General features: G+C 51.9%; 2 protein-coding genes across 2 annotated transcripts in view; one reads left to right on the top strand and one right to left on the bottom strand.

The window, feature by feature from the left end:
* Positions 1–23,807, bottom strand: part of LOC134562336 (zinc finger protein 664-like) — a 455,591-nt gene that overhangs the window by 133,332 nt on the left and 298,452 nt on the right.
* LOC134562279 (olfactory receptor 14A16-like) lies at positions 12,066–22,137 on the top strand. Its single transcript, XM_063419664.1, has 2 exons — positions 12,066–12,826; positions 21,188–22,137. Exons 1-2 carry the CDS (start codon positions 12,817–12,819, stop codon positions 22,135–22,137), a joined length of 960 nt encoding a protein of 319 aa, XP_063275734.1. The 5' UTR covers positions 12,066–12,816.

The following is a 23,807-nucleotide window of genomic DNA, read 5'->3' as shown; positions in this document are numbered from 1 at the left end:
TGACGCCTTTCAGTGTCACAGTGCCTCCTCCGTGACACCACGGGCTCCACAAGGTCACCACGGACTCTTGGTTCCTTGGGAACCCGAGTTTCACAATGGTCGCCGATTCCATGGCGCACTAAATGCACAGCCAGTATGGTAACCCAGCTCTGATTGGCCGAGCGGTCCATCAATCACACTGCAAGGGCAGTGTGATCCCAGCTCTCATTGGCTAAGCTGTCAATCAATCACACAATAGCAGCTGCACCTACCCTGACTCTGATTTGACAAGCAACTGGAAGTCCCACCCAAGGGGCGGGCCGATGGAGGCCCAGGGGGTTAAAAGCCGGAGCACGAGGCCAGCCCATGCTCTGATTGCTGCCTTCTCCTGGGGCTCCTCTGTGAGCGACGCTGGAACCGGGGAAGCTGGTACCTGTATGTGTGTCTTTCTACAGATCTGCTGTCTTTGTGTTGTTCTCTATTTCTTCTTCTTCTAATCCTACTTACCTGGGACATTTTTGAGTTAATCCTTATCATCTTAAGGGTTAAAGGTTTTTAGGTCAAATGGGCTAAGTTACTGAAGTTAATGCTATGATAGGAGTTTCATGTTTAACTGGATGTTGTATTAAACCCTTTGCCAAAGTTCCTTGATTGTCTGTGTTTTGCCAGTAAAATTTTGTGTCACTCTGACCTCCTAGCTCAGTTGGTTACAGCGTGGTGCTCATCACAGAGGTTGTGGGTTCAATCCCTGTGTGGGCCATTCACTTTAGAGTTGGACTTGATGATCCTTGTGGGTCCCTTCCTACCAAGAATATTCTTTGCATCTGTGCTTGTTGAGAATATCTGGTTGGTGTTCCTCCTTTGTAGCAAACGCAAGTAAAGAAGCCTTTGGTTACCCCCAGCATTTGGGTGTTCTGGGGTGTTACAGCCCTGCAGGCTCACAGTGGCCTCTTGTTTTCATGAGGCCCCACAGAGTCACCCTGGCCCCTTGGTTCCATGGGCCCCAGCAGTGCCGTGATGATCCCTTGGTTCCACAACTTCCCACAGTGTCACCCTGGCCCTTGGTTCCATGAGGATCTGGAGTGTCCCACAGGTTGATGCCATTTGTCCTTGCTGCCCCTGCCATCCCCCTGCCCCACAAACAGCCCTGAGCCACCTGCCAGGGACAGGCCCTGCTGTGCCAGCCTGGGCTCAGGGCTTGGCCTTTCTGCTCCCTGCAGCCAGCCCAGGCCTTGCTCAGCATTGCAGTTCCCTGCTCACAGCCTTGGGCTCCCTGCAATCCTGCCCTCAAGGATCTGCTCTCAGCAGTGCCTGCGCAGCCTTGGGCACTCCCTGCCCTCAGTGGGGCCCAGGGATGCTCCAAGGGACTTGGAGTTTTGCTTCTGACTCCTTGAGCAGCTTCTGCAACCTTCCCTCAGTGCCTGAGGGTGCTGGACTCAGCCCCAAATCCACTGTGGGGCTGATAAAAATACAGAAAGCCCTCAGAAGCCTCTTGTCCTCCTTCATTGGTCTTTGAGTCTTAAGGGCATATGCAGGTGATTGGAGTTAGTTTGGAGTTCTCTAAAGGAGGAAGATTTCAAAGTGCATCTCATGACTTTTCTTTTAATCAAGGGAATGTTTTTCTACTTTTAAGTTCAGTTCACTTCCCCCACCTGGGACTGACATCCCTGTGCCCTCCATCAGAACCTTGTCCCCTGAGCTCTGCAGCTCTATGTCCCAGCCTACTGCACCATGTCCCACCTGCTCTCCTCAGGGCTCTGCCTACACACAGGACCAGGAAAAGTTTTCCTGTCTGTGAGAAAAGAATGGAAAAGCCTGAGCAGGGTTCCTGAGCACTCAGGAACCAACTGCTCAGTCCAGGCTGCCTGGAATGATGTCACCTTTCTACAGGGGGCAGTATGACCAGAAATGACCTCTGTAAGCAGAATTCTCTGAGTCTTCCAGCTGAATTCTCTGTCCCTGTCCTCGATCTGTGGTAGAAATGGTTGTGCTCGGAAGAAATCGGGCTGTCACAGGCCGAGAGGGCCCTTCCCCTTTGTGACCAATGTTACCCAACACCCCAGTTTTTTTCACAGTCTGCACCACCCAGTTTCACCAGCCATGTCTGTTTACGGTTGTGTCCAATCTGGCCCAACTATGACATATGTAGAAGGGCGTGGCATAGCCAACCCAGGTTATATAACCCCAAGCCCTGTTTCAATAAACGCCATTTGCCGTCCACCACATTGGTGTCAGCGTGTCTGTGGCCCGAGTGGCTCGAGTGAGGTTGGGCTGCCATGCCGGCTCTCGGAACCAGGTTGTCACGCCTTTGCTAGAAGGCAACAAGTGGTGCCGAAATCCTGGACATCCGCGGGAGCGGGAAGAAGTCAACGGGAGCGGGTATCGCCTGGACGGGAGTGGCATCCAGAGTGGCGGAACCATCTCTGGCGAGCAGGACGCCGCTGGACCAGCCAAAGATGGAAGCTATGGCGAAGGTCATGAGTGAAATTCATAAACAATTGGGAATAGACTGTAAGTTTAAGGATTTAAATCTTGCTATTGCAAGACTTATAGAACTTGGGGTCATTACTAGACCTGTGGATGTTTTACATCCCAAAGTGTGGGGCAAATGCACCACAGCTCTGGCTGAAGAGACTGAGTCTTCAGGCAGTGGAAAAAAATTGAAAGCGTGGGGGAAAGTTAAGCTAGCTCTGTGCAAAGCGCTCGATGAGCAGGAGACTTGGAAAGCCACTGAGGGCCTGCTCGTTGCACCCAAACTGGGGGTGGGGGCCACCACACAAACCATCACAGAAGGTGATCCCTCTGAACACAGAGGTTCACAAATGCAAAAACCCCCTCCCCAATCCCCAGATCCAAACCTTTCGGCATCCCCTGAAGCCCCTCCGATCCCCTCTCTCGGTTCCCTGCGACCTCCCCATTTCTCCCCGAAACTTCCCCAAAAATCCCTGACTGCACCGCCCAGCCCCTCCCCACAGAATTTAAAACCCCTGTTAGGAGACCAACCTGCACAATCACTTTACAGTGAGTTAACTGAAGGAGCCAACGACATTATGGCAAAAGCTAATGTAGAAAAGGGTTTAGAAAAACCACCACCATACGCAGTTCAAAATGGCGCTGAGTCACCGGGAGGGGGGAGGAGCGTTGAAACAAGTGGAGCAAAAAAAAGGGCGGGCGAGACCAGGGAGAGGAGAGAAAGGGGAGGCAGTAAACCAATCGGGAACTGTGGCTGGAATCATATCCTTATAAGGAAGAGTTCTCCCACCATTGGGGGCGAAGAAAGCCCTCCCCTCAGGAGAGGCGGGGAAAGACCTCCCCATACCGGAGGCAGAGCAGAACCTCCCCTAATCAGAGGCAGGACAAAACCAAAGGAATGGAAAAGTACCATCCCAGGAGGTAGGGGCGGGGCTGAAGCCAAACAAAAAGGCACTGGAGCCCAGAACCGCACTATCGCTCAACTTCCGGCTCTGACAGTTGCACCACTCACTCGGACGACTCATCATACACCGACACGGACTCCAAGAAAGAGGAAACATACCAGGTGCAGCCTAAAGGGAAACCACATAAAAGCTCTACTGGTGTTGAAACAAAATCAAAAAGGGAATCAACCCAATTTACAGACTGGGGAAAAATAAAAATCGCTTGTGCGGGCTGGGGACCAGCAGCCAATGTACATGCATTCCCGGTTCAGGTAACTCGAGAAGGGCAGAACGAACCGAGAGTTCATACACCATTAAACCCCAAAGATGTACAGACAGTAGTCAAAGCAATTCAGGACAAAGGAATTAATTTGGTTATGGTCACCACTCTTATAGATGGTATTTTTGGCAACGACAACATGCTCCATTTTGACATTAAGCAATTTTGCCGAATAATATTTGATGGAGCTGGAATTATTATCTTTAAACAAGAGTGGGAAGACAATTGTACAAAACTGTTAGCCCAAGCATCAGGTGAAGGACAAGCACTACACGGCTCTACCCTTTCAAAATTGCTAGGACACCATGATGAGGTGATTACCCCCCAGCAAAAGGCCAAACGCCCGACAGCCGCTGAAGTTATAAATACAACCCAAGCGGCCCGAGAGGCCATCCACACTGCCTCTAGACTTGTGTCTCAGCAATCACCATGGGCTTCAATAAAACAGGCAGAAAGCAAAAGCTTCACAAAGTTTGTCGACCGGCTCCAAACAGCAGTCGACTCTTCATCTTTGCCTTCAGAGGCAAAAGGCCCAGTCGTAGCTGACTGCCTCTGCCAACAATGCAATTCCGTAACAAAAGAGATCTTATGGTCACTGCCGCCAGGAGCCAGTTTGGCAGATATGATTAGACATGTGGTGAAAGAGGAAACTTGGGTATCCTCTCAACCCGTCGCTCATGCGCTCGCTAGCACAATAGGCTGTTATAAGTGCAGTCAACCAGGCCACATTGCAACCAATTGCCCACAAATACAACAGCCACAACCGCTGGCTCCCCCGCGCCAAGCACATGCAGACCTTGCACAAGAGGACCTTGCTGAGCCTGTGGCAAAAAGGGCCAATTCGCCAAAGATTGCAAGTCCCAGGGGCAGGGAAACGTGAGGGGGAGGGGGCAGTTGGGCCGCATGCAGCCTCCTCCCACATGGAATGCAGGGTGGCCCAGCTATGTCAAACCCCCCTGTCACTGGAGTGAACAGCTCCTGAACCCTTTACCCCCGCGATAGATGATCAACTTTGCGGCCTAATCGGTGGCCCAAACTCCACTGCCCCCACCACAGACAACAATTCAAAGTCCACTTGCGTTCCACGATCTGCAGGGACCGCCTCCGGGGAATGGAACCCTTGGGTGGCCCTGGCAATAAAGATAGGAAAGGATCCACTGATAGTGTGGGAGACCTGCCGCCTCCACAACAGCCGTGATGACTCCGCTGTCAGCCTTGGCTTCTGGATGGATACCGGAAGCAACTTCACGGTAATCCCCCAAATGTCCTGGCCTCAACACTGGAAACTAAGGGAAGTTCCACCCGTAAATGGAGTTGGAGGGTTGTCCCGAGCATGGCAAAGTGTCCAACCAGTGACTCTAATACTTTACACAAAAGACAAGGGATGAGAGAAACCAATAGTTCTGTACCCATACGTCATGCCCAAATCCCCACCCTTGTTAGGGAGAGAAACCTTAGCCCTATTAAGGGCCAGAATTACAAATTTATCCTAAGGGCCACTGCCGTGCACCCCCCACTGCCCTTTAAGCTAGTTTGGAAATCTTCCAATCCAGTGTGGGTTGAGCAGTGGCCCTTGTCAAAGCCTCGAATGACAGCTCTTTTAGCACTGATTGATCGTGAGTTGCAGAAAGACCACAGAGTCCTCCACCAGCCCGTGGAACACCCCAGTGTTCGTGATCCCTAAGCGGTCCGGCGAAGGCTATCGCCTCATTCATGATCTCAGGGAGGTAAACAAAGCTATTCAACCCATGGGCCCTGTCCAGATGTTGCTCCCACTGAACTCAGCCATTCCCGAAGGACAGCCTTGTGCCGTGCTGGACATCAAAGACTGCTTTTTCTCCAGCCCACTGCATGCTGAAGATAAAGAGCGGTTTGCTTTTCAGTCGTGTTCCCTAACAGCGAGCGGCCCAACCTACGCTTCCAATGGAAGGTCCTGCCCCAAGGCATGGTTAACAGCCCCACCATATGCCAGATCACTGTAGATCATGCGCTAGATCCAGTCCGCCTCAGCGACCCATCTGTGAGCATCATCCAGTACATGGATGACATCCTTGTCGCCGCACCATCAACGGACCGAGTGGATCAGCTAGGGTCTACAATCACAGAAACACTCAGAACTAAGGGATTCGAGATTGCCAGCGCAAAGATCAAGAAAGGACCTTGCATAACCTTCTTGGGGGTGGGAATCACAGGCACCTACATAACCCCTCCCGAAATGAAAATCCGCTGAGACATCCGCACGCTCCACAACATGCAGCAGGATCTCTGCAGTGACTCCATAACATCATCTTAGTTCCCCCCAAAATCATGGAACCCCTGTACGACCTCTTGAAAGGAAAGAACCCCTGGGAGCCAAAGACCCTGACACCAGAAGCAGCAGACTCCCTCAAGTTCACTGAACAACAGATGTCCACGGGCACACTTGCCAGATGGAACCCAGGTGCGCCAGTCGACTTGTATGTCCACTTTACACCAAAAGGAGGAGTGGGAGCATTAGCCCAGGGACTCCCTGAAAAAGGCCAGCCAATCCAGTGGGTAGTCATGGGAAAGCCATCGTGTGCTTTCTCCTCAGGAGTGGAACGTATCTGCAACCTAATCATGAAAGGCAGGAAGCTCACCCTGAAACACCTAGGCACTGAACCAGCAAAAATCTACCTTCCCTTCTGCAAGCAGCTGTCCACACACTCCACAGCAGCATCAGAACATCTGGCGCTTGCCCTGACTGGTTTCAGCGGAGAAGTGAAATACACAGCCAAGCCTCCTTGGACCCGATTGCTGACAGTTGTCAACATCGACCTCCCACTGAAAATTATAGATTGACGACAACCGGGACCCACAGTCTTCACCGACGCGTCTTCAGCAACCTCAACGGCCGCAGCAGTGTGGCAAACAGAAGGACAATGGCAATGCACTAAAGTGACAGACCCCACGTTGTCAGTGCAACAGCTAGAAGCAGCAGCCGTGGCCTTAGCATGCAATGTCTTCCCCAAGGAGCATCTCAGCATTATCATGGACTCTATGTTTGTAGCAAAACTCTGCCTAGCCATATCTGTTCCAGGAGTCACAATGTCTACAGTGGCAGTGATGCTGGAAGAAGCCATTTCCTCCCGCAAAGGCACCCTTTCGGTCATCCACATTAATAGTCACGACCCAGTCAAGGGTTATTTTCAAATCGGCAATGACAGAGCAGACACCGCAGCCAGAGGAATATGGACTTTGCAAGAGGCTCACCAACTACACGAGTCGTTCCACATAGGAGCCAAAGCACTGGCGAAAAAGTGCGGAATCCCAGTCGCAGATGCCAAGTATGTCGTAGCCATGTGCCCACATTGCCAGAAGTCACCTTTATGGACCAGCGGAGTCAATCCCAGAGGCCTTAAGGCCTCAGAAATCTGGCAATCAGACTTCACCCTTTGTCAGCTCTTGAAACCCCATGCATGGCTCACAGTGACTGTAGACACTCAGAGTGGGATGATTGTAGCCACCCAGCATCCCAAGTCAAACTCCAAAGCGACTATTTTGCACTGGCTGACAGCTATGGCATGGCTCGGCATTCTGAGACAAATTAAGACAGACAATGGTACTAACTTTACTTCTAAGTCAGTCAAAGAATTTTCACAGAAATGGGGCATCACTTTAGTACAGGCTATCCCCTACAATAGCACAGGACAAGCCATTGTTGAGAGGGCAAACCAAACTCTGAAAACAAAAATTGAAGTGCTAGCAAAAGCAGAAGGCTTTACCACCGCCATTCACCCTGGCGAGCAGGTACATGTATTAGCCACAGCTCTTTTAGCACTGAACCAGTTTTCTAGAGGAGATGCAGCTCAAAGCCCTGTTCGAAAGCATTGGGCCACTCAGGCATTAGAAGAAGGCCCACCAGTTATAGTCAGGAATGAACTGGGAGACTGGGAACCAGGGTGGAGGTAGTCCTCACAGGCTGAGGCTATGCTGCTGTAAAAAGGGACAATGTCATCAAATGGTGCCCACTGAAGTCCATTAAACCTGAAATTCAGAAAGAAACTAACAAAAACTCTGAGGTTTTGATTGCAGGGCCTGAGCTCAAAGCGTTCCCGTAGTCCGTATACCTGGAAGCCAGAAGAAGAAGACATTACAACACTGACCAAGAATGCCTCATTGGTGAGACCTAAGCAAGGGAAACACTTCTTCTTGCTTTTGCTTTAGCACTCTTAGCCACAACACGGGCAAAGCCGATGCTCTTTGGTCTAGGAACTGCCGGCACAGTCACTGGCGCCTCAGCTCTCATCACCCAGCACCAGGGATTCTCCCAGCTGCAAGCCGTGATTGATGAAGATTTGCAATGTATTGAAAAATCCATCTCTTTCCTGGAGAAATCCATTTCATCCGTTTCTGAAGTTGTGCTACAAAACAGGCGCGGACTGGACTTGCTGTTCATGCAGCAAGGACGACTTTGTGCAGCCCTTAAAGAAGAGTGCTGCTTTTACACCGATCATACGGGAGTCAGCTGTGACTCCATGGCCGAGCTCAGAGAGAGACTCGCCCAAAGAAAAAAGGACCGAGAGGCCAAACAAAACAGTTTTGAATCGTGGTACAATCATGCTCCATGGCTGACCACTTTAATATCTTCCTTGATAGGACCCCTCACTATAATAATACTTACCCTGCTCTTTGGTCCCTGCATACTGAACAAATTATTTGCCTTTGTTAAGGACCGCTTGCAAAGAGCTAACATTTTGTTTATCAACCAACAGTGACTGCTTTTATGAATTTCAGCTCGAGTTAACCTCTTAAAATTTATACCTGTTCATGTTTTAGACAAGAGCTATGTATGTTAGCAAATTGTTACACACCCCGTTGTTACCAAGTTCTATGCCCATGTTTTATACCCCTTCTGCCTTAAAATGTACCCTGTTAACCCCCTGTGAGGGAGAGGGGAATGTGGTAGATAGGGTTGTGCTTAGAAGAAATCGGGCTGTCACGGGCAGAGAGGGTCCTTTCCCCCTTGTGACCAATGTTACCCAACACCCCGGTTGCTCCACCCAGTTCCACCCAGCCATGTCCATTTATGGTTGTGCCAAATCTGGCCCCATGAAGAAGGAAGTGCGTGGCATAGCCAACCCCAGTTATATAACCCCAAGCCCTGTTTCAATAAACGCCATTTCCCGTCCACCACATTGGTGTAAACGTGTCCGTGGCCCGAGTGGCTCGAGTGAAGTTGGGCTGCTGTGCTGGCTCTCGGAACCAGGTCGTCACGCCTTTCGCTAGAAGGCAACATAGTATGCATCTGTATGCAGACTGTGATATAAAATATGCTGACTTAGAAAGGCCACAGGACAGACCTTGTTGAGAGAGAAATTGAACTAGAAACAAATTTCAAATGATGACCTTACAAATAGACTAGATATTTTGGAGAAATAGAACTAAGGAAGATATGTTGTAGTAGGACACGTGAGGCATTTTGAGATGATTGGCTTAAAAGCATTAGCAACTGTTATAAATGAAGGTCCCAGAAACATCTAAATTAAATTTTAGCAACAATTTTTAAGTGAGATGACTATAATCATATTGAAATGAATAGAAGCATATTGAGATAAATACATATAAGGTAAAATTTGGCAGTGGTTAATTAAGTCTGATTAAGGTTATGATAAGGCATAAGCAAAAGTGATCGGGGTACGGAGTGGGACAATCTCCCTCCTCACATACGAGGCACAACGATCTAATGTTCAGTTTATATAGTATAGGCTAATGCACATGGATTAAGATTTCCTATAAATCTCCTCCCTTTACCATTTCTTGAAATCTATGTCACTATATTTTATGGCGCATACTCCCCTTGTTGGTAGGGGGTCTCTGGTTTCCTTTTGGTGGTCTTCTGGGATGAAGACATCTCCTCTTCCTCTCTTGTCCTTCGAACAGTTTGTGCCTGCGTATTAAGTGTTGTGTCATGTAAGAAGGCATTATGTTCCAAAAACAAATTTGGCAATCTATAAATAAAGCTACAACTTTAGAAGTCTTTCCAACTCTACCCATCCCAAGGACAAATCTCAAGCCAACTTTGTTTCTTCCAGAGCCTGACTCTGTCTTGGGATGCTATTTATCTGAAACTACACCCTGCACCCTATTTTAGATATAACATCTGCAAAGGGGCCTTTCTGCTTTGTAACTAAATTTATTTTATTGCTTTATAACACTTATTTTCTCAAATATTGATATCGTTACCATTTTCATTAGCAAGAATCACAATCCCTTTATATAACATGAGAAAAAGAGAAGTCCTTCCCAGAGTAGAATTTTGGTGCAGGAGGTGTCCCAGTGTGAGCCTGGGCCATGGCCTGGCTCTGTGTGCCAGGAGCCGGCAGCGCTGGGTGCAGGGAGCCCAGGGAGGGCACAGAAATGCTGGGCTGAGAAAAGATGGGGGCACAGCGAGATGGGCCAGTGCAGCCGGCCAGGGCACAGGAGCAGCACGCACAGGGGGCACAGCCTGCAGGAGAGATGGCCCCGGGCTGGGCAGGGCTGGCAGGGCCACAGGCACCCAGGCCTTTGTCCCCTGGGCTCTGGCAGCGCCTCTGCAGCCCCACAGAAGGAACTTTCCTTTCAGGGCCTGCGCTTTGGCTCTGCCTGGGCCCTCCCTGAGGAGGCTGGCAGGGCTTGCAGGTTGATGCCATTTGTCCTTGCTGCCCCTGCCATCCCCCTGCCCCACAAACAGCCCCGAGCCACCCGCCAGGGACAGGCCCTGCTGTCCCAGCCTGGGCTCAGGGCTTGGCCTTTCTGCTCCCTGCAGCCAGCCCAGGCCTTGCTCAGCATTGCAGTTCCCTGCTCACAGCCTTGGGCTCCCTGCAATCCTGCCCTCAAGGATCTGCTCTCAGCAGTGCCTGCGCAGCCTTGGGCACTCCCTGCCCTCAGTGGGGCCCAGGGATGCTCCAAGGGACTTGGAGTTTTGCTTCTGACTCCTTGAGCAGCTTCTGCAACCTTCTCTCAGTGCCTGGGGGTCCTGGGCTCAGCCCCAAATCCACCGTGGGGCTGATGAAAATACAGAAAGCCCTCAGGAGCTCCTTTTCTTCCTTCAGTTGTTAAATACAAAGTTGGGGTTTGTGTCAGGGAAATAAAAAGAATCTGTGTAATTGTAATTGTAGAACACGGCCATGGGACAGTTATAAAGATGAGTTCTAATAAACAACCGAGGAAAGCATGGAAGAAGGTTTTTGAACAGACTTTGCTTGCAATTTCCTATTTTAAATCTCAAGCTATTGTGTAATAAGCATCTTTGAATTATAACTTCTGAAGCTTGTTTTGTATTAAAGAATTTTAAACTGTAGTTTTAGAATGTAAAAAGGCTTTCTCACAGACTGGTAAAATAAACATCCCGGATACGGAAAAAAAGACTTCAGCTCACTGATTTATGGTTCCTGAAAAAAGAAAACTGAACATGACTATCAAAGACTGATAGACCTGGAAAAGAGAAGCTGGACCCCACATCTGGAAGCTGGACCCCATTACCTGGATACATATCCTGGATGTACATCCTGGAATATTGAAAATTAAAATAGATCACAATAGGTATTGAATAATGACGTTAAAAATTGGAAATAGGAACTGCTGAGAAAGCTTATGAATATGTATGAATATAGCCAATAAAACACCAGGAAGTCCAGCAATCGGTGTGCAGACAGAAGGGAATATCCTTCCACTGTACCCAGCGCTGTCTTTGCTCACACTTTACCATGCTAATTAATTAATTAAACTGAATTGCTGCTAGATATATTGACCGTGTCAAGAGTCTCATTTCTAACACCTTGCAGGCTGACTCTGTTTGGACAATCTGTTCCTCACCCCCAGCATCACCATGTCTGACATGGCCTACCTCGGACTGAACTCCCAAATCATTAAAAATCCAAGCATTTTTCTTTTAAAAAGAATTTAATAGTATTAAAAAATATATAATAGCAGATTTGTTATTTGTAATTAAAGAATTCTGTATTTTTAACTAATGTTTATATTTATAATAACATAGCTATATATTTTTAGCAACCAAAAAATAAATGCTCATTAGTTTCAAGCAACACAATTCCCTTCATTACTTACTTGGCCACTTTTGGCTATTCATTTCACCTTCTTTATACTAATTAGTCCCATTTTTTTGTCCTTTTGTCATTTTTTTAATAATTACCTCAGACAGGGTAAAAGGGGAATTTTAAGGTCCATTGACACATTTCTAGGGAACATTTGGGGCAGTTTGGGTTCTGGGGAAGGAATTTAGGGAGAACTTGAAGGCCTAGTGGCCACTTTGAGCAGTTGGGTGGGCACTTGGAGGGGCCCTTAGGGATTCTGTCGGACAATTCGGGGTCCGGGGGAGCACTTGGGGCTCCAGGGGGCACTCGGAGGTCAGGGAGGGGAATCTGGGGGCCCTTCGGGGTCCGGGCGGGCACTTGGGGGGCTCTGAGGGGGCGCTCTGGGGCGCGGGGCATGATGGGAGTTGTAGGCGCGGGTAGGACACGGTTGAACGGGGCCGCGGAGCATCACGGGAGTTCAAAGCACAGCGCCAATGGCTCTCAGGGGCGCGGGGCATGCTGGGAGATGAAGTAACGGCTGGAAGAGCGCTCTACCGGCGCCGCGGAGCATGCTGGGAGCTGTAGTCCCGGAAGTGGCTCGCACAGGGCGTTTGGGGATCGGGGAAGGCACTTGGGGGACACTTTTGGGTCCGAGCCGCGAGTGCAGGTCCTCAGCAGGGAATGTACACGGTTCGGGAGCACTCGGGGGAGCTTGGGGAGCTCTAACCGGGCTCTTTAGGGCGCGGGGCACTGCATGAGTTTTCGGCACGGAACTGTGTTATGAGGGGCTCTGAGGCCGCGGGGGATGACAGGAGATGAATTCCCAGAAGCGGCTCTAAAGGGCATCTGTGGGGTTGGAGCATTCAGGGGATCTGGGGACGCTTTTGGGGGGTCACGAACTGGCGCTGAGGGGATCTTACAGATCCTGGAGGGTCTGGGGGACACTGATGGACACACGGGGGGCGATACCGGGGTTCTGTGGAGCGCGGGGCATGACGGGAGTTATAGGCAAAAAGAAAATGATGGCGCCGACAGCAGGCACCGCCTCCGCGGTCCCGATCCCCGGCTCTGATTGGCTGCGAGTGGTGATTGGCAGAAGGCTCGGCGAATGGGCGGAGGTGAGAACAGCCCATTCAACTCCTGCAGTACCTCCCAGTACAGCCCAGTTAATCTCCAGTATAGCCCAGTACAACCCCTCCAGTGCCCCTCCAGTACAGGCCCTCCCAGTACACCCCAATGCCTCCCAATTTGCCTGAGTTCATTCCCATTCCCTTCCAGTTACTCCCAGTGTCGTCAGTAGTGCACTCCATTGTCCCCCAGTCTTCCCCAATGTGTTCCCAGTGTCCCAAGTTTGCCTCAGTATCCCCCAGTGTCATTCCCAGTATGTCGCAGGGTACCCCCACAGTCCGTCCCAGTCCGCCCAGATTCCCCCTCAGCATTCCCCATGTTCCCAGGTTGTCCCAGTCCTCCCCAGTGTCACTCCCAGTATGGCCCAGTGTCTCCCACAGTGTGCCCAGTGTTCCCCAGTATGTCCCAGTCCTCCCCAGTGTTTCCAAGGAACCTGGAACTGCTCACGGTGTCCGTGGCCCCCAAACCCAGCAGTGGGGTCAGTGCAGTGTCCGTGGGCACAGCCCCTTGCAGGCCCCAGTGCAGGTTGGGATGATGACCCACCCTCACAGCTGGCCCAGGGCAGGGCTGCAGTGGCTTTGGTGGCACCTTGGGCTGGCACACACTTGAGGAGTGGGTCTGTTTGCACTGGGGGAAATTAGGAGAATTTAATTTGCTTCAAAAATTAGAAACCCTCTTTATTCCTGAGTGCAGGCAGCTCTCCAAGCAAAGCAGGTCCCAGGTGAGGGAGGACACACAGGATGGGCTTGGGCAATGTGCAGCAAGGTTGTCCACACTGGCTCAGCCCTCAAGGCACAGCTTCTCTGAGCAGGCCAGGCCTCCTGAGGAGAGACCCTGGATCAATGTCAATCACAGAATGCTGCAATCACCTCTGCTCCAAAGAGAACAGTAATAAAACAGACCCTTTCTAACAGGAATTTGTATTTCTTTGAAGCTCTGGAAATCTTCCTCCATAATTGTAGTATAAAACCTTCCTAATGTACTGCACCTGACCAGAGGCAGAGCCATGGTCATAGTCAGGGAGAAAGTCTGATTGATTGTCAGCCATGAAGGGTCTTGATTTCCATATCTGTCATCACTGCCCGCAGTGTTCTGCTCACATTGGAACCTGGGGACACTTTCTCAGTCCTGTTTCTCTGTGGGACCCATTAAAACTTCAAGAAATTTCAATGTTTCAATTTAACTTTGAGTTCTTGAGAAGTTTTCTGAACTTCTGAAATTTGTCTAATTAAACACAGAAGAATTGAAAACTTGAGTTATTCCCGGGGGCTTGTCTTGTTTGTTTTGAACAAATGTTAATGAGCATTTGACAACAAAGTTCTCATCTGAAGAGCTCTAGGAAGAAGAGGCCTCTGCAAAAGTCAAATTCATCCCCACCCTCCCAGTGGCTGAGGGTCCATCCTCCTCAGGGCAGCAATGACCAGGAATGGGCACAGCTTTGTGGCTGCCCCAGCTTTGGGCAGGGCCCTGGGCCTGCAGCAGGAGCAGCTCCTGAGGGCCACAAGGCCGGGGCTCTTGTGCTGGCCTGGGCAGATGGGATGGCAGCAGGGGCTGCAGAGCTCTCAGCATCTCGTGCAGAGGAGAGCAGGGCACACAGGGAGCCTCCTTTTCCTTTGACCAGGCCCCTTGCCCATGGCTGGGGCTGAGTCCTGTGTGAGCTGCAGCTGCTGCTGTGCCCTTGCCAGGGGCTGAGGCTGTGGGGCCCTGCCCAGAGCAGCCTGGCCTGAGCAGAGCTGTGGGGCCAGAGCCGGCTGGGCTGTGCTGGGGAGAGGCCCTTGGTGCTGCCCAGAGCTCAGGGCAGCTGGCAGAGCTTGCAGGGAGCTGGGCTGGGCTGGGAGAGCCTCCAGAGAAACCATCGGTGTCCATCTCAGCCTGGGTGAGCATGCAGGGGCCAAGAAAAGCACCCCAGGGTGCACAAGTTGTGTGTGTGGGAGCTGAGCTTGTGAGCCCTGGAGCCCTCCAAGTGCTGGGGCTGCACCTCCAGCTGCAGAGGGGATGGGACAGATGGGAGCAGAGACCAAGAATTCCTGCTGGATTCTTGTTTGTGTTTGCTTCTACAGTGACCTGGATCCGTATGTACAGGAGGTGTTTTGTGTCAGATAATACCTGAAGACTAAAAAAAATAATATTGATAAAAAAGGATTTTCAGCTGAAAAAAAAATTTCATGTATAATACTGTTAAAAATGAATCAGCTAATTTTGTAATTAAAGGAATTTTTTGAATAATTAAAGTATAATTTTTGGAAAAAGCCACAAGCAAATCGGCACTGAGCCCGACAGTTGGAACTGGGGGAACTTGAATTCGGCCTCTATCACACCAAATTCTCCGTGGTTCTTCGATGCTGCTTTTGCAGAGTTTCTTCTTATACATTTTCCAAGCTCTGCGGGATAATGGAGTCTGGAGTTGTCCCTATACTTTTTAGCATATTAATGTCGTTTTCTTTCTTTCCGCTGCATAGGACAAAAGTTTTCCTGGAATTGGGTGAATAATTCATATGAAAATCTTTTGGAATACATTTCTTCTGGGGACAAATATTATCTCATCGTGGATACGTATCGAATGCACATCGCAGGGGTTTCACTAGACCAATAATCCTCTGAGACACGCATTTCTGGAGACAGCCATCATCTCTGGAACCTGAATAATTTGGTGCACATCGCTTCCCTGTCACCTGGCTTTTGTAGAGAATGCTGTAGTTTTAATATTTAGCACGAATTACATTTCAACACATATTACAAAACACAAAAAGGAAAAAAGAGACGCATGTGGTCAGAACAGCATAGGAGAGGATGAGAATCATTGATGTTATAAAGCTGTTCCAATCCTTTCCTCAGGGCTTCCTTGAGATGAGAGGTGACCACCAGAGGCCAAGGCCAGCCTGAGCTCTCTATGCTGGCAGCTTTTGTATGGGAAAATCCTCTCATATAGGGAATTTTGCAGGGCAACTATCAACTTTAGCTGTGGGCACCTGGATAGACGGATTGTTCTTTTCCACAGAAAGGAAAACACAGAGCCCCAGTGCTCCAGGGGCTGATGAGAGGCAGCCCTCAGCATTCCAGGATCAGCTGGACCTGTCAGGTGGCCCCTAGGAGGCCAAACCAGCCAGATCTGTTCCATCTCCCCTTGGTTCCATGAGGCCCTGCAGGGTCACAATGTTCTCCTTGCTTCTGAGGTGTCACCATGGCCCCTTGGTTCCATGAGGCCCTGCAGGGTCACAGTGGCCCTTTGGCTCTGTGGGGCCCTGCAGTGTCACCATGGTCTCCATGATTCCCTGGGGCCTTGCAATGCCATGATTGTCTTCACGGATCCATGGTACCCCACTGTGTCACACTGGCCTTTGTTTCCATGGGGCTCCACAGTGTCACAATGGTCCCCCCTTGTTTCCATGAGGCCGTGCAGTGTCCCAGGGGTCTCCTTGGTACCCCAGTGTCACAATGGACTCATGGTGCAATGAGGCCTTGAAGTGTCACAATGGTCTCCAGCATTCCATGAGGCCCTGCATGATCACAACTGACATTTGATTCCATGAGTCCCACACTGTTCCATGAATCCTTCGTTCCATGGGGCCCTGTAGTGTCACATTTGTCTCCTTGGTTCCATGGTTCCTCACAGTGCCACAATTGCCCTTTGGCCCAACACAGCCTCACAGTGTAACCATGGACTCCTTGGTTCCATGGGGACACAAAGTGCCACAGTGGCCCTTTGGTTTCACAAGGCATCCAAGTGCAAAAATGGCCTCTGTGGTTTCATGTGGCCATGCTGTGCCAAAATGGACCTGTGGTTCCATGATGCCCCATAGTGTTGCAATGGACTCCTTGGTTCTGCACTATAAGAATGTCCCCTTGGTCCCTTGGAGCCCCACAGTGTCACTATGGTGCCCTTGATTCCATGAGGCCCCACAGTGTCACAAGGGCCTCCTTGGTTCCATGATGCCCTGCAGTGTAACAAAGCTCTCCTTGGTTCCATGGTGTCAGTATGGCCACTTTGTCCCCTGGAGCCCCACAGTGTCACTCTGGTCCCCTTGATTCCATGCTGTGCTACAATGGCCCCTTGGTTATACAAGGCCCTGCAGTGTCATAGTGGTCCCTTGGTTCCGTGAGGCAAAGCAGAATCAGAATGGCCCCTTTGTTCCATGGAGTGACACCACAGTGTCACTGTGATCCCATTGGTCCCACAGGGCCCCACAGTGTCACAATGGACCTTTGGTTCCATGAGGTACCTCAAGGTCTCAGTGGCCCCTTGGCTCCCTGTGGCCCCGCTGTGTCACAGTGGCAGGTGGTTACATGGGCCCCCATAGTGTCAAAATGGTCTCCTTGGTTCTGTGAAGCCCAACAGAGCCACACTGGACCCTTGGTTCCCTGAGGCCCTGCAGGGTCACAATGGAGTTCTGGTTCCATGACCTTTCGCACTGTCAGCAATGCTCTGAGTTCTGCAGGGTCACCATGGATCTGTTGCGAGAAAGGAGCAGAGTATCAAACAGGCATCAATATGATTAGGTTTGATCTCTCCGTTTATTCCTTCTATTCCACTTTTATCAGGTTACAGACAGGAAAGCAAGCACAGCTAAACAGTTGGTGACTGGCTAAAAGTACATATACATAGACATTAAATGATTGTTCATTGGGCCATGTTTTTTGGCCTATAGTTTACCTTTTGTTCTACATTATGAATAGCATTCTGTCTTCTACATCCATGAGAAGGCCTAACAAGTTGTTACACACCTTCAGCATCTGTGAGGAAGCATCTGCGAGAAGGCACACTAAATTATTACAATTGCTACTTTCTTATTAATTCAGGGCCTACAAGACCAGCACAGGAACAGTGCAGACTCTCATACTGTTCCCTGGTATCAGGGATTGTTCAAACCCCCTATCAATAAATCCTGACCTCGCTCTTCTAAAAATTCCTCTACATGGATCCTTTGTTCCATGAGGTTCCCTGGCATAACAGGATTACCTTGATTCCAGAAGGTTCTGCAGTGTCACACTGGGCCATTGGTTCCATTGGCAGCCCCACACCATCACAGTGACCCCATGGTTCCATGAGTTCCACACTGTCAGCAATGCTCTCCTTGGTTCAGGAGGCCCTGCTCTGATACAATGGACCTTTGGTTCCAGGGGGTTCCACTGCAGCACAATGGAGCCTTTGTTCCATGGGGTTCCAGAGTGTCACAGCTGACTCCTTGGTTCTGTGAGCCTCTGCTGTCACCAAATGGCCAAAATATCAGAATAAGGCTCCTTAACACTCATTTGGTGTTTCAGAGGGCCTCCTTTATACAGGCCTGAGGTCCAACATGGGATAACTCCTAATCTTATGTGAACACATGATTCTACACATGTATTGCTTTTATACCGTTGCTAAATGTGTATTACAATTTAGTCATTTCCATAAAACCCACCTGAACGTCCCAGATTCACTCCTTGTTGTCTCTATCACTGCACCCTTGAGCCAGATGTCCTCTTCTAACCGTCCTCGCTGAGAAAGCAGGCCCTGCATGCCTTGTTCCTGTGCTAAAAGTTCACAGGAAAAGTAAAAATGGAATTAACTCTTTTGGTTTCAAGGCCAAGGCTCTGTGTGCCCAGGCAGAGGCAGGCAGGACGCAGAGCTGTCAGCAAAGGAAGGGCCCAGCCAGGTGGGGCAGCCGGGGGATGACGACAGCCTGCAGGGACAGAGGCGCAGGGCATGGACACCGTAGCACAGCCTGGGCTGCACAGGGCACAGGCATGGGCAGCAGCTGAAAGGCCCTGACACAGCCAACTCCTGCAGCACTTGGGCCATGGCTGCTGGCCCTGGGCCTGAGGCATCAGGAGGGGACAAGTGACCCTTGCAGGCCTGGGGCCTCATTGCCTCCTTGTCCCTGCTCAGCAGCCTAACCCACCTGTCATCACTGCCACCAGTTTTTTGATTTAACTTATCTGGAAACACTTTCTCAGTGGGACTCAATAAATCTTTAAGAAATTTTGGAGTTTTTAATCTGACTGTGTTCTTGAGAAGTCTGTTGAACACTCTCTGAGGAACTGAGTCTGATGTAAACAATGCCAAACCTCAAGAGACTCATTAAAGTCCTTGTGCTGTGTCTGTGCTGCTGAGCTGGGATGGGTTCCTGGCGCACAGGGAGTTCCTGGCAACCAAGAAGAGCTTTAAAAAGACATTTCTCCAGAGGAGCAGCTCCTCTCCTGCCCAGCAGGGCTGAGGGCACTGCCTGCTGGCACTTGAGAGGAATGAAGCAGACAGAGGCTGAAAGGAACAGGAAGGACAATTCTGTGCTTCATCGTGCAGAAATGTTCCCCACTTGTGACAGGGTAAGTCTCTGTCTGCAGGGATCTCCTGAAGCTGAGCCAGGACAGCACTGAGGTGACTGTAAGGATGGCTCTGCTGCCCTTGCTGCTTTGGGGGAGGATGTGCTCCAGAGCGGGCCTGCCCTGGGCACCGTCAGAGGGACAGGGCAGGACGGCTCCTGCTGCCAGAGACGGCTGCAGGGGCTGAAGCTGGGGCTGCAGCCAGGGCTGCCCAGGGCTGTGGTGCAGAGCAGGTGCTGCAGCCCTGAGAGCTCTTGGCCAGCCCAGGGCATCTGCCACATGCCAGGGGCAGCTCTCAGCCTGCCTGGGAACTCCCATGGATGCTGGTGGGGAGCTGTGGGTGCAAGGAGTGACTCCTGCCAGGGCAGGTCCTGCTGCTGTGGAGAGGGTGCTGTGTGGGCCAGGGCTGCTCAGAGCTCCAGCTCATGCTCAGGTCATTTCTGGGAAGACTTTTCATGAGCACATCAGGACAGGATTTCCTGCTTGAGTCACTGCTTTCCTGAATCTGTGCTCCCAACTTTCCCTGGCTTAGCTTGGTGGAAATAGGAACTCAGCTGTGCAGGGAAGAGTGGGGACTCAGGCTCTCAAACCATCACACTGAGGATTCCTGGGATTCACCAAGTGCCTCCACCTCCCCAGCCTCCAGATGCATCCAGCATCCCCTTTCCATGGTGCCCAGGCCTGGGGGAGCTGTTCTTTAACCCCTGCAGCCCCGAGCAGCTGCAGGGCAGAGCTGGGCCAGGGCTGGGCTGGGCTCTGGCAGCACTGGCAGGGAAGGAGCCCGGGGCCACAGGAACAGCTCAGGCTGGGACAGCTCCAGCAGCAGAGCCCTGGGCAGGGAGGGAGGGAGGCAGTGCTGAGGGAAGCCCTGCTGCAGGGGACATGTGGCACCTGCCGGCCCTGCCCTGCAGGGCAGACACTTCCCTGAGCAGCACAGCTCTGCTCTCCCCTCCCAGCCAGCACAGCCCTCAGCCCGGGGGCTCGGGGCCCTCAGTGCCCTCCTGGGCCGGCAGAGCAGCAGCAGAGATGAAGGGCATCTCTCCTGCCATGTGCCCATTCCCTGCTGACCAGGGCCTGAGGGCCACTGTCCTGCACTGCTGCTGCCTGGCAGGGGCTGTGCAGGGCTGGCCAGGGAAAGGCTTTTCCTCAGGGCCTGCCTCTCTCTCCTTGCCTTGCCCAGGTGCTCCTGGCATTGCTGAGGGGCTCTCTGGGAATGGCAGTTCCAGCTGCAGGCTCAGGCCCAGCCCTGGGGCTCCTCCTGTGCAGGCTGAGCACAGCAATGGGGTGTCCCAGCTCCCTCTGCCCCGGGGAGTTATGGGCAGGGCAGGCTGGCAGGCTGGGAATGAGCCAGCTCTCCTCCAGCAGTGCCATGGACAGTAGCCCTGGTGTGTCCTGGGGATGCCATCCAAGCTGTGAGCTGCCTCCAGGGGACACTGGGGGACAGGAGTGCCGTTGGCCAGGAGTGGGGCTGAGACTCTGAGAAAGGCTGAGCCACTTTGCTCTGCTGTGTGTCCCTCTGCTCTCAGCTGTGTCAGCCTGATTTTCAGGGGAACACAGAGACTGCCCTGGATCTCAGAAATGGCAGCTGGGGACAGATGGAGGGACACAGCAGCTCCCCTCACTCTTCACTGAGTTCCAGCCAATGCTCTTGCGCTGAGCAGTTCTCTCTGATCTCCCTGGGCACCGCAGGGAGATCAGAGAGAACCTCTCAAAGTTCCTTTGGCCATCACATTCCTTATCCCTTGGACAGGGGATGCTCTCTGGAGCAGGTTGGGCTGATTAAATCCAACCCCAGGACTGGCCCCTGTCCCTGTTCCCATGACCCCACTGCTGCAGAGCAGAGCTGACCCCTCGGTGTCCATGGGCAGAGCCCTGCTCGTCACAGCAATGGGGCCAGATCCCAGCAGAGCTCCAGGCACGGGGCTGAAGGAAGGGCTCTGAGAAAAGGAAAATTGGGTGGCACAGAGTGGTAAGGGCAGGGCTGAGAGAAAGGGCTTGGGCATTGTTCAGTAATGTCTCCACTGACTTGTCACTGTCTCCACCTTCAACAGGACTCCATGGCCAGAGTGAAGAAATGTCTAACAGCAGCTCCATCAGCCACTTCCTCCTGCTGCCATTGGCACACACGCGGCAGCTGCAGCTCCTGCACTTCTGCCTCTTCCTGGCCATCTCCCTGGCTGCCCTCCTGGCCAACGGCCTCATCATCAGCACCGTAGCCTGCGGCCACCTCCTGCACAGCCCCATGTTCTTCTTCCTGCTCAACCTGGCCCTCAGCGACCTGGGCTCCATCCTCACCACTGTGCCCAAAGCCATGCACAATTCCCTCTGGGACACCAGCAACATCTCCTATGAAGGATGTGCTGCACAGCTCTTTTTGTATGCATTTTTTATGTCAGCAGAGTATTGCCTCCTGACTGTGATGTGCTACGACCGCTACGTGTCCATCTGCAACCCCCTGCACTACGGGACCCTCCTGGGCAGCAGAACTTGTGCCCACATGGCAGCAGCTGCCTGGGCCAGTGCCTTTCTCAATGCCCTGCTGCTGACAGCCAATACATTTTCCCTGCCCCTGTGCCATGGCAATGCCCTGGGCCAGTTCTTCTGTGAAATCCCACACATCCTCAAGCTCTCCTGCTCACACTCCAGGCTCAGGGAACTTGGGCTCATTGTGCTAAGTGTTATTCTATATTTTGGCTGTTTTGTGTTCATTGTTTTCTCCTATGTGCAGATCTTGAGGGCTGTGCTGAGGATCCCCTCTGAGCAGGGACGGCACAAAGCCTTTTCCACCTGCCTCCCTCACCTGGCTGTGGTCTCCCTGTTCCTCAGCACTGGCACATTTGCCCACCTGAAACCTCCCTCCATCTCCTCTCCATCCCTGGATCTGTCAGTGTCAGTTCTGTACTCAGTGGTGCCTCCAGCCCTGAACCCCCTCATCTACAGCCTGAGGAACCAGGAGCTCAAGGCTGCAGTGTGGACACTGATCACTGGACCATTTAATTAACACTAAACTGCTGGCCTGTTTCTTGAAATCACTTCTAATAAAAGTCATCTTTCTAGCACTTGTTGGTTTGGTTTTTAGGGGTTTCCTTTGTTTTAGTTTTCAATGATGTTCACAAAACAAGGCCAATGTTTGTGACCTTTACTGTCTTATAATTCCCCTCATTTTCTCTCACCCTAGACTGTGTCAATGACGAGCTGTGCTCTCAGAAGCTTTAAGTGAACGAAAGGATCTCCCAGCAGAGTTTTCACTGGAGATCCCCCTTTTGTTCCCTTCTTTGTGGCTGCAGCAGCAATGTCTGTGTGCAGAGCTGGGGCAGATCAGTGCTGGCACAGCAGCTGTGCCCAGCAGCAGCAGCACTTGGTGTTGCCAGTGCTGCTGCCGTGGCCCTGCCCCGCTGCCCTCCTGGCCCTGCTGTTGCTGTAGGGCCTGAGTGCTCTCGGGGCCGGGCACAGGGCTGGGGGTGGCAGTGCCGGGGCTGCAGCAGGGACAGGCCATGGGCACTGCTGGGGCAGCGCTGACGCCTCAGGCCAGGGCCTGGGGGCTGCAGGCTCCTTGCCCAGGCTCTCTCCACAACACGGCCAGGCCAATGCTCAGCACAGAAAAGCCCCGTCAGCAGCCCCAGGCTGGCCGTGGAAAGGCTGGGGGCAAACAGCATCACACCACGGGAATGTCCCTTGGAGAGCAGGATCATCCTCCAAGTGCTTCAGGAATTGTCTGCAGGCTCCTGCAGGGCCTCCTGCTGCTCCCTTGCCAGAGGCACCACAGGCCAGGGGGGCACATCTGCCCTGCTGTGTCTGCCTGTGGGGCTCCCTGCTCTGGGCAGTGAGGAGGGGCTGCAGAGGCTCTGCAGGACTGACAGGATGGGCTTTGGGGCTGTGAGGAGAAGCTGAGGGACCTGGGCTGCTGCACCTTCTCAAGAGGAGGCCCAGGGCTCATCCTGCAACTGCTCCAAGGGTGGTTTCAGAGAATCACAGAATCAGCAAGGATGGAAAAGACCTTGGAGATCATCAAGTCCAACCTGTGCCCTGACACCACCTTGTCTCCCCTGAGCCTTCTTTTCTCCAGGATAAACAACCCCAGCTCTCTCAGCCACTCCTCACAGGACTTGTGTTCCACACCCCTCACCAGCCTTGTTGCCCTTCTCTGGACACGCTGCAGCCTCTCCATGTCCTTCCTAAATTGGGGGCCCAGAACTGGACACAGCACTCGAGGTGCAGCCTCACCAGTGCACAGCACAGGGGAAGAATCCCTGCTCTGCTCCTGCTGCCCACACCATTCCTGATCCAGGCCAGGAGCCATTGGTGAAGTGAATGTTCCCTCTAACAGAAAAATAAAGGTTGAAATTGTTAAGATTGTATTTCACTTACCTGTGATAACCAGTCTGTTCTAAGTTGTTGTTTCACAGCACAAGTTGAAATCCCAGTTCTGTGACCCCAGTTCCTGTCTCCCTGCTGTGCCCTTCCTGTGCTGCCCCGCTGCTCCCCAAGTAGACTCCACCCTCGCTGCTGATACTCTGTTCCCATGGCAACTTCACACCTCCTAGACTGTCATGCAGCTGCTGGCTCCACCCAGAATGTAAAAACTTGACAGCTCCCGGAAGACCCTGCTCGAGCCAGAGTCCAGTAGAGGCGAACAAGCCTCCTGGACAGCTGACCAGGGCCGAGTAAGGA

This window comes from Prinia subflava, chromosome 27 (assembly GCF_021018805.1).
Source record: "Prinia subflava isolate CZ2003 ecotype Zambia chromosome 27, Cam_Psub_1.2, whole genome shotgun sequence".
In the NCBI taxonomy this organism is placed as follows: domain Eukaryota; kingdom Metazoa; phylum Chordata; class Aves; order Passeriformes; family Cisticolidae; genus Prinia; species Prinia subflava.
The sequence above is the reverse complement of the archived record's forward strand: the minus strand, read 5'-3'. Positions and strand labels throughout refer to the sequence as shown.